Consider the following 12,035-nt stretch of genomic DNA (forward strand, 5'->3'; position numbering starts at 1 on the left):
GAAGAGTGTGTCAAGAATTTTAAGCAGGAGGAAGACTGTCAAGCAGTTGACGGCAGGAAGAACGCGTGAAATTCCCTTAAGTCATGGCAGGACCGACAGGCAACCTTCATTCAACACCTGCAGAGGCACAAGAGTTGTGGGCAGTTTCACCAGGAAGAGTTTGCTCCTCACTCAAGTTGACACAAAGACACAAGAATTTGCAAGTGTTGTTCCTCCAAGACCCTGCTGCAAATGTTCTCCAATCCACTCCAGTCTGGGAAGGAAGAATGTAGGAAGTCCCTCTCTTCTGTACTCAACAAGCACCACCACCACCACCACCTTCATTCAGGCTTGAGACAAGTTTTGTACATTCCAGCACTTCAGTAATAAAGAAAACAAGTGCCATGTTTATTATCCTGTTGTGTATTTATTATTCACTTAACATTCACAGTAAAACAATAAACATTCAGTATTCCATCTTGTGTACAATCTTGAACATAATGACATGTCAATAGTATCTTTGTTTGCCAACCTTTCAGAGAGTACAGGTCATGCCCTCAAGGTAATATAAAAAAAAATAATAATAATTGGCCAGGAAATAAAGTTTCAGGCAATCTTTCTGAGAGTACAGGTCATGCCCTCAAGGTAATATAAAAAAAAAAATAATAATAATAATTGGCCAGGGAATAAAGTTTCTGGCAGAGTACAGGTCATGCCCTCAAGGTAAACAGGATTGGCCAGAAAATAAAAAAAGTTTGCCAATTTTTTATTTAGGATAGAGGATTCTCAAGTGTAGCAACAAAACACAATGTTCACCTGAATTGGTTCCTGCAGTCACCACAACCTGTCAGTCACAAGGTTCCAGTAAGGTGTAATTCTTGCTCCTGAGTTATGGGAGCGTCCCAAGGTTTCTTCCACTTCCTCTCCGTGTTACCACCTGCGGGGAAGACACACATCTGTACTCCTGCTGCATGACTCACAACTCAGTCCAGAATTTAACCATTTCACCACAACATTACACAGCAAAGAAGGCACGACAGAAAACATTAACGTGCACATTTAACTCTTAAATGTGTACTCCTGCTGCATGACTCACAACTCAGTCCAGAATTTAACCATTTCACCACAACATTACACAGCAAAGAAGGCACGACAGAAAACATTGACGTGCACATTTAACTCTTAAAGCAGTGGGCTGTATTGTAACTTGAAGGTCTCCACATACAGGATAAACTAGACTTTTCACTATGATATGATATGTCTACTCAAATAAGAAGACATGGAAAAAGTGCCAAATTGTCATGCATGGCAACTCACGTGCCCTGAAGATGTTATGCTCAGTCTTTCAATCACTGAGAGACTGTCAGGCACAGTGGAGAGAGGTGTCTCTCCTGCGCTCCCCTGTACGTTTCCCCCTTGCCACTACCTTCTCGTTTCATCGCTCACATTCAATACCCCTTACATTACAATGGATCCCGGCAAGTTTAACAGGGAAGAGAGTGTCGTGATGGTGTTTGAGTCAAGGTCAGTAACCATGGGGCTGGAAGGAAGACGGGGAGATCAAAGACAGCTGTGACACAAGTGGCCAGGGCAGTACCAGTGCTGGGCACAGCTGCCACTCCTGAGAGAAAGGCTAAGGGCAAAAAAGGAAGACAGATACAGGAATAATAAGTTGACAAAACACATGCACGGTGAACACTTAATTGCTGCGCCATCTTTCTCCCGGTCAGAAGAGGCCTGTGAGCTGCAGGATGACCGGGGGGTGAGCGGCCTCCATCCGCCACCCAGATGACAGCTGCTTCTGAATTTGCAATCTTCCTTCCTGTCTCACAATTACTGATCCCTTCTTGAACAAACACCATCGCAACACTTTTCTTCACTGTCAAGCTTGCCAGGACCCATTATGTGAGGAAAATTATGGGTGAGCCATCACATGAGAAGCTTGTACCAAGGGAAAACAGGCAGGGGAGTGTGGCAGTGTAGAAGAGGAGGACAGTTGAGTGTCATTGAAGAAGAGGGGATAGTTGTCTGGAAGGTTGTGTCGAGTTGATAGATGGAAGAATTGATTTTTTTTAGGCAGTGAGCAATAACTAGTTTGGTCTGCCCCAGTCAGAGATTTTAGAGAGATCAGAAGTGAGGCGTTCTGTGGCTTCCCTGCGTGAACTGTTTATTTCCTGAAGGGTTGGACGTCTATGAAAAGACATGGATAAGTGCAGAGTGGTATCATCAGTATAGGAGTGCATAGGAGAACAAGTTTGGTTTTAGAAAGTCACTGATGAATAATAGGAAGAGTTGGTGACAGGACAGAACCCTGAGGAACACCACTGTTAATAGATTTAGGAGAAGAACAGTGACCGTTTACCACAGCATCAATAGAATGGTCAGAAATAAAACTTGAGATGAAGTTACAGAGAGAAGGATAGAAGCCGTAGGAGGATAGTTTGAAATCAAAGCTTTGTGCCAGACTCTATCAAAAGCTTTTGATATGTCCAAGGCAACAGCAAAAGTTTCACCAAAATCTCTAAAAGAGGATGACCAAGACTCAGTAAGGAAAGCCAGGAGATCACCAGTAGAGAAATAATGAGTGGTTAGTGTTGATACTACTACTACTACTACTACTACTACTGCTACTACTACTATTACTGCTGCTACTACTAGGGTCTGGAAGGGAGAGTTGGGAGTGTTAAGTGTATGGTGTTCCTACTACTACTAATGCTACTATTCCTACTGTTATTACTACCACTACCACTAAGCTAACTTGAGAGAGAGAGAGAGAGAGAGAGAGAGAGAGAGAGAGAGAGAGAGAGAGAGAGAGAGAGAGAGAGAGAGAGAGAGAGAGAGAGAGAGAGAGAGAGAGAGAGAGAGAGAGAGACCAATTTTATAGAGAAAAACATAAAAAATACATCAACAATGATGACAACAACAACCTCATTAACCTGTTAGAGAAGGACTGAAAGAAGCTTACCATACAAGTGTGGCTCTCCGCAGCAGCAGTAGCAGCCCCTCTGCCCGGCACAGCTGCCCCATCAGGCACCTCCACTGCTCCCAGCCATCCTACACCTGTGCCACCAGGAAGCTGACGAGGGCCACCTGCAGCTCTGCCACTAAGCTGTCTGGCCTGCAACACAAATCAAGATCAGAATATATTTAATAATGTACTTAATTCCTGCCAATTACTACTACTACTACTACTACACTGTTCTGGAGTGCTAAAAAAATATACAATAATAACTATGACTACTGCTGTTACTGCAATTATTACCTAACAATAGTGAAGGGCAGAGAGAGAGAGAGAGAGAGAGAGAGAGAGAGAGAGAGAGAGAGAGAGAGAGAGAGAGAGAGAGAGAGAGAGAGAGAGAGAGAGAGAGAGAGAGAGAGAGAGAGAGAGAGAGAGAGAGAGAATGGAAAGAAAAAAACAATAAGTAAACAAAGAGAATGAAAGAAGCAGCACCACCACCACCACCACCACCACCACCACCACCACCTTTCCACCTGTCCAATCATTGACTTCAAACTGTAGGAAGAACCAAGCCTATATTTTGTGACTTGACTGGGACTACCCCCCTCTCTGTAGGCTGTCCTGGCTGGCTGGGTGAAGCCACAGTCCCTTCCTTTGACTTCATTTGTGGTGGCTGGGGGGCTGTGGGGGGCTGGGAAGTGGGTGAGGTGAAGGGCTGTGGGTCTGGTGTGTCTGTGGTGGAGTGTGGGGCTGCTTGTGAAGGCTGTGAGACTGTTTGTGAGGCTCTTGTGGTGTGTGTGATTTTTAGGAGTGTTAAAAGTAGAAGGCCCAAAGTAATATTAAAGTTATACTTGGTGCTGGTCAGACCTCATCTAGACTACGCTGTGCAGTTCTGGTCCCCACATTACAGGAAAGATATAGGTCTATTAGAATCAGTACAGAGGAGAATGACTAAAAGGATACAGGGGATGAGGAGTATTCCTTACGAGGCGAGGTTGAAGCTGTTAAATTTACATTCTTTAGAGAGACGTAGGTTAAGAGGGGACCCGATAGAAGTCTTTGAGTGACATAAGGGGGATGTAGGCAAAATTCTTAGGATCAGCAACCAGGGTAGAAAAAGAAATAATGGGTACAAGCTTAAAAAATTTAGGGTTCTAGGACAACTGAACCAGTGACAACTGAACCAGTGACAACTGAACCAGTGACAACTGAACAAGTGGACGACTGAACCAGTGGACAATTGAACCAGTGACAACTGAACCTGTGGACGACTGAACCAGTGGACGACTGAACCAGTGGGCAATTGAACCAGTGACAACTGAACCTGTGGTCGACTGAACCAGTGGGCAATTGAACCAGTAAAAACTGCACCAGTCGACAAGTGACAATGAAACCAGAAAAAAATGGTAACAAAAGCATATTAAAATTCATTCATTAAGAAAGATTTACCTATGCATCATGAACTAGTGGCGATACTATGGTTCAGTAGTTTTTAGAATCATTCATGTAGTAAAAATATAAACCAACTGATATAATCACATATAGTGCACTACAGTGTCCCCTATTTACACGACCTGCATATTAGCTACTGCTCGCAAATACAGGAGCTTATCTACTTCAGCTCTATACATCTTAATTTTAGTGGCGAGTCGCTGCGCGAGTTTGATGTACTTGTTAGTGGGTGCATCGCGCCGATGTACTAACGCATTCTGGTGCACTAGACGCTGGACAGCGATGTCCCGAGCGATGCCCTTCAGAAACTTCCACATGGTTGGGTGCGCACACATGTACACTGATTTCAGGGCATTGTGGAACCCTTCACAACAATTTGTGGTTTTTGGAGCACATTCTTCTGCGTCCTCGAAGTGGTTCCAAAGTTTGATAGGGAAACGGGGATCCCTTCGACGTCCACCAATTTGCATGCCTCGAATGTAATTGGACTCAAAATATGCCACCACTTCTTCGACTTCTGGCTCCTGAGGAAGGGTAAGGACAAGTTCTTCAAAAACTGTTATGACATCATCTTCAGGCACAAATGCCAAAGCCGGTAGACACTTCATGAGCACTGAAAAGTCTCTGTCATTTTCATATCTAGCCTTTAGACCAACACTGGCAATTTTTCGTATGACGCACTGACTGAGATGAAAAAAACAGCCGGAGGTGGAGGCGGAGGGGAATTTTTTTCTAAAGGCGTTGATGGCCGCAGTTTCAAAATCTGTGAGGACTTTTTCAGGCTGTAGACCAGGCATAACCGAGAGAAGTATGTCAATCATCCTTTCGTACGTGGCTTGGGCTTTGTTAGGAAGAAGAAAGTAAATACATGGAGGGTAGTTGCTGCCGACTTTGGCGTGTATGGTATAAAGTTGATAGAACAAAATGGGTGTAGTTTCAAATGTACCATCGCACATCCAAAGCTTACTGTTGCCACTGAGATTAGTGACAATGTTGATATCACCCATGCAGATTATGCGGTCAACATCATCCACTCCAGAATCATGCAGAATTATTTCTTGATACTCTGGAGGAATATCAAAGTTTCTGGTGTGGGGAATTTCACGTGCATTGTCGGTGCGCTGACGTTTTCTTCTTACTGATCGTTCCAATGACGATTTACTTGGCAGCCGTTGCATGACGTCACAGGTAGCAGAAGTTACAGAATTTGCAACACAGTTTCTCACACTGTCCGACGAATCTTCGGCAAATGAGTGCAATGTACTCACTACCTGCTGTACCTGGGCAGTTACTGGATCTCCAGAATGAGTATGAACGCCGGGCTCCTTGGTCACACTGTCCCCTTCTGTTTGCATACTACCGCTGCATTTATGTTTGCGATAATGACGACATCGCCAGTAGGAGATTCCTTGAGTCATCCAAGGTTCTCTGCTCCTCTCAACGTATTCATGTCCACCATATAAAAGGAGTGATTTTCCTCGTTCTGTGCTCCCAAACTGAAGAGACATGTTGTAGAATAGTGACAGTGAATGTTGTGAAAGCTGGGTACAGACTGACGACCATGATGCCGTAGCAAACAGATAACATTTTTTGACACTGGTTCAATTGTCACTGGTTCAGTTGTCACTGGTTCAGTTGTCACTGGTTCAATTGTCACTGGTTCAGTTGTCACTGGTTTAGTTGTCCACTGGTTCAGTTGTCACTGGTTCAGTGGTTCACTGGTTCAGTTGTCCACTGGTTCAGTTGTCCACTGGTTCAGTTGTCCACTGGCTCAGTTGTCCACTGGTCCAATTGTCACTGGTCCAATTGTCACTGGTTCAGTTGTCACTGGTTCAGTTGTCCGGGCACCAAAATTTAGGTTTAGGAAGGAGATAAGAAAAAAATTGGTTCTCAGAGTGATAGATGATTGGAATGGACTCAGTAATCATGTAGTTAGTGCTAGGACACTAGAGAGCTTTAAGAGAAGATTAGACAAGTTTATGGATGGGGATAACAGATGGAAATAAGTAGGTATATTTCATACAGGGACTGCCACGTGTAAGCCTGGTCGCTTCTTGCAGCTTCCCTTATTTCTTATGTTCTTATGTATGTGTGAGATATGTGGTGGTCTGTGAAGGGGCTGTGTCAGATGCTGTGTCAGGGGCTGTGTCAGAGACTGTGGAGGGCTGTGGGGAGGTGGAGGGGCTGCTGTGTGTGTGTGTGTGTGTCTTGGAGGATCTGAACTCAGCCACTGGCATTAATTCTGCCGCTGAACAAACTCCACCTGAAAAATAAGGGGAGAATTAATGGCTGGTGATAAAATAATAATAATAATAATAATAATAATAATAATAATAATAATAATAATAATAATAATAATAATAATAATAATCTATCTATTTGAATTAATGACTGGTAATAATATAGTGATAATAATCTATCTGTCTGTCTGTCTGCTTGTCTGTCTGTCACCATATCAGGCTGGTAATCCCACATGAGGCAGCCCAGTCAACACACACACACACACACACACACACACACACACACACACACACACACACACACACACACACACACACACACACACACACAAACCTAACCCAACCACTTACAGCCTTCTTCTGCTTGTTCCTCAGAATGCTAATGGCCCCCATGCCCCGTTCCTTCCACTGTGGGGGCGACTCAGAGGTGTGATAACGAAACAGCTTGTACTGCCTGCAGGTGGGGGGAGGTTAGGTTAGGCTGGCACTGTCTGCATGTTAGGTTAGGTTAATAAAATGAAGAGAGGTTATGTGAAGAACAAGGAGGAGGAGGAGGAGGAGGAGGAGGAGGAGGAGGAGGAGGAGGAGGAGGAGGAGGAGGAGGAGGAGGAGGAAGAGGAGGAGGAGGAGGTAAGTAAGAAAGAAAACATAGATTGAGAGAAAATAATAATAATAATAATAATAATAATAATAACTATTTACCTGCAATAAGAAAACCTGACCTGACCTAACAATGATAAAACAGCAAAATTACCATCAGTGCTTGACCTGACCTCACCTCACCTAACAACAAGAAACAGCAAAACTACCAACAACATTTCTCAATAAAATAATAAACCAATAAAAAACTCACAAAAATAATAATAATAATAATAATAATAATAAAAAACACCATTACCAACCTGACCTGACCTCAAAACTCAGTGTTATCATTTCCTCCTCCTGGTCATCATCACTAACCACGAAGACCTCCAGCAAGGTCACCACTGGTTCAAAGTAGGGGTCATGCTCCCCTACTCTGCTGGTTGACTCCCCCTCCTCGCTCACCACGCTGTCATCGAGGTCTGTCTGTCTGAGAGAGAGAGAGAGAGAGAGAGAGAGAGAGAGAGAGAGAGAGAGAGAGAGAGAGAGAGAGAGAGAGAGAGAGAGAGAGAATTAGGCTTGGTTGGGCTAGGAGGAGGAAGAGATGGGAAGAGAGAAGAGGAGGTCTAGATGAAAGAAAGAGGAGGAAGAGGAAGAAGAGGACAAACATACATGCATATACAAACAAACAAACAAACAAACAAATATTCAGTTAACACAAGAAAAACAGAAAAAATGAAAAAAATAAAAACGATATATTCTGACACACACACACACACACACACACACACACACACACACACACACACACACACAAACACACACACATAACGAACCAACAAAACAAACAAACAAAACAAACAACAAACACAAGAAAATGAAGAAAAAGAAAATATTTACGTTAAAAACTTTTTTTTTTATCCTTAACGAACACAAGAACTCCCCCACCCCCGCCCTCCCTTCCCTCTCACACACACACACACACACACACACACACACACACACACAAATAATTCCATATATCAAAAAAAAAAAAAATCGAAAATACAATAAAATAAGGAGGCATTTTGAGCCATATTTCCTTTATTTCCCCTTGTCCCCTCGTCCCTTAGCGCTCAAGATGGCCGCCCATACCTGCTTCTTACTGGCGGGCAAGTGTGTGTGTGTTGAAAATCGCTAAATAAAGGAGTAATTAATAATGGTGGGGCATCACCCTCGATCATCCCTCGATTTTCCGCCATAGGATCCCCGCCACCCGCCCTCACATATACGCCTATTTTCCTTATTTACACCTCCGCACCGCCGCCACTCTCGTGTGTGTTGATAGCCAGATGATGTGAGTGTAGAATGGTAGCCATGTTACCTTCTCAAGAGCCATGGTGTCGCCGATGATGATGGATAATTGTGGCTGCCTCTATCAGTCCCTCCGATGCAATTTTGTAAGCAGACTCGCCATCTGATATGGACGCTCGATCTTGATCTTGATGGTACAGATAGCTCGGGATCACTCTTAAACCAGGCCTTTGGATCGGCAACTCCTGTAGAAGGGAAAAAAGAAAAGAAAAAAAAATTAACAAACATCATCATCTACTGTAACTGTTCCTACATCTGGCACGCCACATTCTCTCCAGAAACTCTTTCACCGCCTCAATCATCCTTTCATTCGCCTCTCTACACAGTCCCAGCAACAACACCATCCATTCCTTTCCTGTCTTTTCCACTCATTCATTCCTATCATGCCCTAACTCAGTCAGTATCACTTGCATCATCTCATTCCTGTCTCTGGCATACTTCACACACTCCAGCACCACATGTTCCACCGTCTCATCCTCTCCCATGTCACACATCTGGCACACTTTGCTGCGGGACTCAGACCACCTGTAACTCCTTGCATTCACATCCATACACTGTGCCCTCGCTCGGAAGAGAAGATCACCGCCCAGGCTTCCATCATACCACCTTTCATACCTCGGGGCCTCTTTCTCCTTGTACCATTCCAGGGTCTTCTTTCTTTCCATTTCATTCTTCCATTCATTCAGTGCCACACATTTCACTTCTTTGTCTATCTCATTCTTCCATTTTCTCACATCCCATTCGGCTCCCACTCTGCCTCCTCTTGTTACCACTCATTCACGCTCATTTTGATTCCTCCCAGCCATTCTTATCGCCTACACCACTTGCAATCCATTCCTGTCTGTCATTCTCATGCATCTCTTCCTCCATTTGCTTCCACTTTCATTCCACAGGTACACCTTCCTTGCTATTCTTGTGTCATCCATTCTCTCAAGCCTAATCCTGTACCTAAGTGTGGCTTTTGTGAGTCTTTCTCTGAAGGTGCTCCATCCCATGTCACCTCTCAAGGCTTCAACTGCTGTGCACCTCGGTGCACTCAGTGCCATCCTTGCTACTCTATTCTGGCCCACTTCTAACTTATCAATTTCACTTTCATTCCATGCAATCACCTCCATAGCATACATTATACTTGGCACAGCCACACTCTTCCACACTTCTCTCAACACATCATACTTACTTGCTCTCATCCTTGCCGCGCTTCCCAATCTACCTACCCACTGGTTTACCATACTTATCTTTTCATTCTTTGCCTTTGCACACCCACTAGGACTCATCCACATCCCTAAGTACTTATATTGTTGCACCTGTCTCAACTCATTCTCATACTTCACACACTCCAGCACCACATGTTCCACCGGCTCATCCTCTCCCATGTTACACATCTCTGTCCTATGTTGACAATCTTGAATCTTGATCTTTCTTCGGTGTCTTTTGGGAGTTTTTGAAGTGATTTTTTTTATTTTCATTATTTTTTTTTAATAGACTTTTTGAATAGTGTTGATAGGAAAATGTGGGGAATTTAATGGGCTATCTTGGTGTACTATTGTTTTTTTTTTTTTTTTTCTTTGCGGTAGTTATTTAGATATTCAGAAAAATGTTGAAAGTATCTGTGTGTCTTAGAATTTGATATGCTATATATTTTTTTTCAATTTTCTCTTTATTAACTAACTTGTAATTGATGATGGCGATAGTCAGAGATGAACAATTTAATGGACTATCATGGTGCACTATTAGTTCTGCTTTTCCACTTATAGTTATTTAGAAATATATTACAGAAAAGTACAACAATTTTTCTTCCTCCTTCTTCTCCTCCTCCTCATCATCATCATCATCATGTTTCTCTTCTTCCTATTATAATTACTGCTACTACTGCGTGTGTGAGTGTGTGTGTATAGTAATAATAATAATTATAATGATGATAATAATAATAATAATAATAATAATAATAATAATAAGAAGAAGAAGAAGAAGAAGAAGAAGAAGAAGAAGAAGAAGAAGAAAAGAATAAGATGATGATAATGAAAACACACATATATAGAAGACATACTAAATTCTCCTCTCTCTCTCTCTCTCTCTCTCTCTCTCTCTCTCTCGTCTCTCTCTCTCTCTCTCTCTCTCTCTCTCTCTAATATAATAACAATAACCAGGAATAATGAAGTATAAGTTAGTATCCCTTAAAAACATACGTTTTCTCTAATTACGTCACTTATTTAAGAAACATAAGGTCGAGTATCCTACAAATTTACTTAATAAAATGGACCATATTGATCTTCCAAGTAAAAATTATAAATATAGCTCTTTCTCTGACTGCTCCCACTTAAACATAATAAGTACTAGTATTAAACATCACAGAATAGTAGATTTAAATAGTATATACAAGAAAAACTATAAAAAAAACTCGTATAATAGCAATTAACAGAAATAATGAAGTACAGACTAGTGTCCCTTAAAATATATACGTTTTCTCTAATTACGTCACGCCTTTAAGAAACAAAGTCGAGAATCTTTGCAATTACAGTTACAAAATGGACCATATTGACATTACACGCATAACTACTATTACTAGTACTATTACTACAACTACTACTACTACTTACAGCCACTACTATCGCCGAAATTGTTGTACTAAGTAACTTTCTCGGCTCATTGTTGACCAATAGTCCAGCACACTACAAGGGCGGCCTGATAGTCCAAGTAGTCACCACATACGTGTGACCATTCACTACTCCTGCTACTACTGCCATGCTGCTGCTGCTACTGCTGCTGGTGATGGTTGATGCAAATATGATGGAGAATAAAGGGTTAGGTTAATAGTAGTAGTAGTAGTAGCAGCACTAGTAGTTAGGTTAGGAGGAGGAGGAGAGATAAGGAGAGAGAGAACGGAACAGATAATATGGATGCTGTGGTATTGTAATAGTTGTAACACTGAAGATATTTGCTCTTTTCTCCTCCGCCATGCTGGGTGTTTTATTCATATTTGTTTTGTGAGTAGTAGTAGCAGTAGTAGTAGTATAAGTAGTAGTGTGCTTTCGTCATATATATCTGATAATGTATTATCATCAAAGTAAAATTCACTGGACGCGATTAATGCTTTCTCATGTGTTGGGTTAAGCAAGATTGCATTTGCTCCATCTGAAAACATTTATAATTTTGGTTCAGCGGCATTTAAATGTCTGCCACCTCTTCTCTTTCTTCTGGTATATGTGAAAATGTTGTACAAAAATTACTTAATATGTCGGAAAATCTGGATACTGCTTAATATTCTTGTGTTTCCCATAAAAAATTACGTTTTCTTATACAACTACAAAAGAAAATGAAAAACATTTAGCAGTAGCTATATATTTTCTATCCATTTCTGTTAGTAATGTCACCGCCAGGCTTTCTTGATGTCTATTCACTCCTGCAGCACCAAGAAGAGTCACACACAGATAGCTCGGGGGGACTACTTTCTTCCAGCCACACATGTAATC

At 42.1% G+C, this 12,035-nt stretch overlaps 2 protein-coding genes across 4 annotated transcripts; both read right to left on the reverse strand.

Moving 5' to 3' along the window:
* Nucleotides 1-382: 382 nt before the first annotated feature.
* Nucleotides 383-6,246, reverse strand: LOC135098019 (uncharacterized). Of its 2 annotated transcripts, none has more exons than XM_064000202.1 (3): nucleotides 3,472-6,246; nucleotides 2,945-3,097; nucleotides 383-916 (listed from the first exon to the last, which is right to left on the reverse strand). In XM_064000202.1, the coding sequence occupies exon 1, from the start codon at nucleotides 5,896-5,898 to the stop codon at nucleotides 4,504-4,506; it is 1,395 nt and encodes a 464-aa protein (XP_063856272.1). In that variant the 5' UTR covers nucleotides 5,899-6,246; the 3' UTR covers nucleotides 383-916; nucleotides 2,945-3,097; nucleotides 3,472-4,503. The 2 variants fall into 2 exon arrangements, with proteins under 2 accessions (XP_063856272.1, XP_063856271.1); XM_064000201.1 differs by having other exon boundaries at nucleotides 3,464-6,246.
* Nucleotides 6,246-11,338, reverse strand: LOC135098020 (ran-specific GTPase-activating protein-like). 2 transcript variants are annotated; one of them, XM_064000203.1, is made up of 5 exons: nucleotides 11,163-11,338; nucleotides 8,576-8,750; nucleotides 7,538-7,698; nucleotides 6,982-7,084; nucleotides 6,246-6,653 (listed from the first exon to the last, which is right to left on the reverse strand). In XM_064000203.1, exons 2-5 carry the CDS (start codon nucleotides 8,588-8,590, stop codon nucleotides 6,627-6,629), a joined length of 306 nt encoding a protein of 101 aa, XP_063856273.1. In that variant the 5' UTR covers nucleotides 8,591-8,750; nucleotides 11,163-11,338; the 3' UTR covers nucleotides 6,246-6,626. The 2 variants fall into 2 exon arrangements, with proteins under 2 accessions (XP_063856273.1, XP_063856274.1); XM_064000204.1 differs by lacking the exon at nucleotides 11,163-11,338 and adding an exon at nucleotides 9,892-9,961.
* Nucleotides 11,339-12,035: the final 697 nt, after the last annotated feature.

Source organism: Scylla paramamosain, unplaced genomic scaffold (assembly GCF_035594125.1).
Source record: "Scylla paramamosain isolate STU-SP2022 unplaced genomic scaffold, ASM3559412v1 Contig41, whole genome shotgun sequence".
NCBI lineage: Eukaryota > Metazoa > Arthropoda > Malacostraca > Decapoda > Portunidae > Scylla > Scylla paramamosain.

Excerpts from the sequence above, each read along its gene's own strand:
- LOC135098019 (XM_064000202.1), bottom strand. The coding sequence starts at position 5,898 with ATGTCTCTTCAGTTTGGGAGCACAGAACGAGGAAAATCACTCCTTTTA.
- LOC135098020 (XM_064000203.1), bottom strand. Across the intron at positions 7,085-7,537 it reads ACACTGAGTTTTGAGGTCAG|GCAGTACAAGCTGTTTCGTT; the intron begins GTCAGGTTGGTA and ends CCCCACCTGCAG. Across the intron at positions 6,654-6,981 it reads GGAACAAGCAGAAGAAGGCT|GTGGAGTTTGTTCAGCGGCA; the intron begins GTAAGTGGTTGG and ends CTTATTTTTCAG.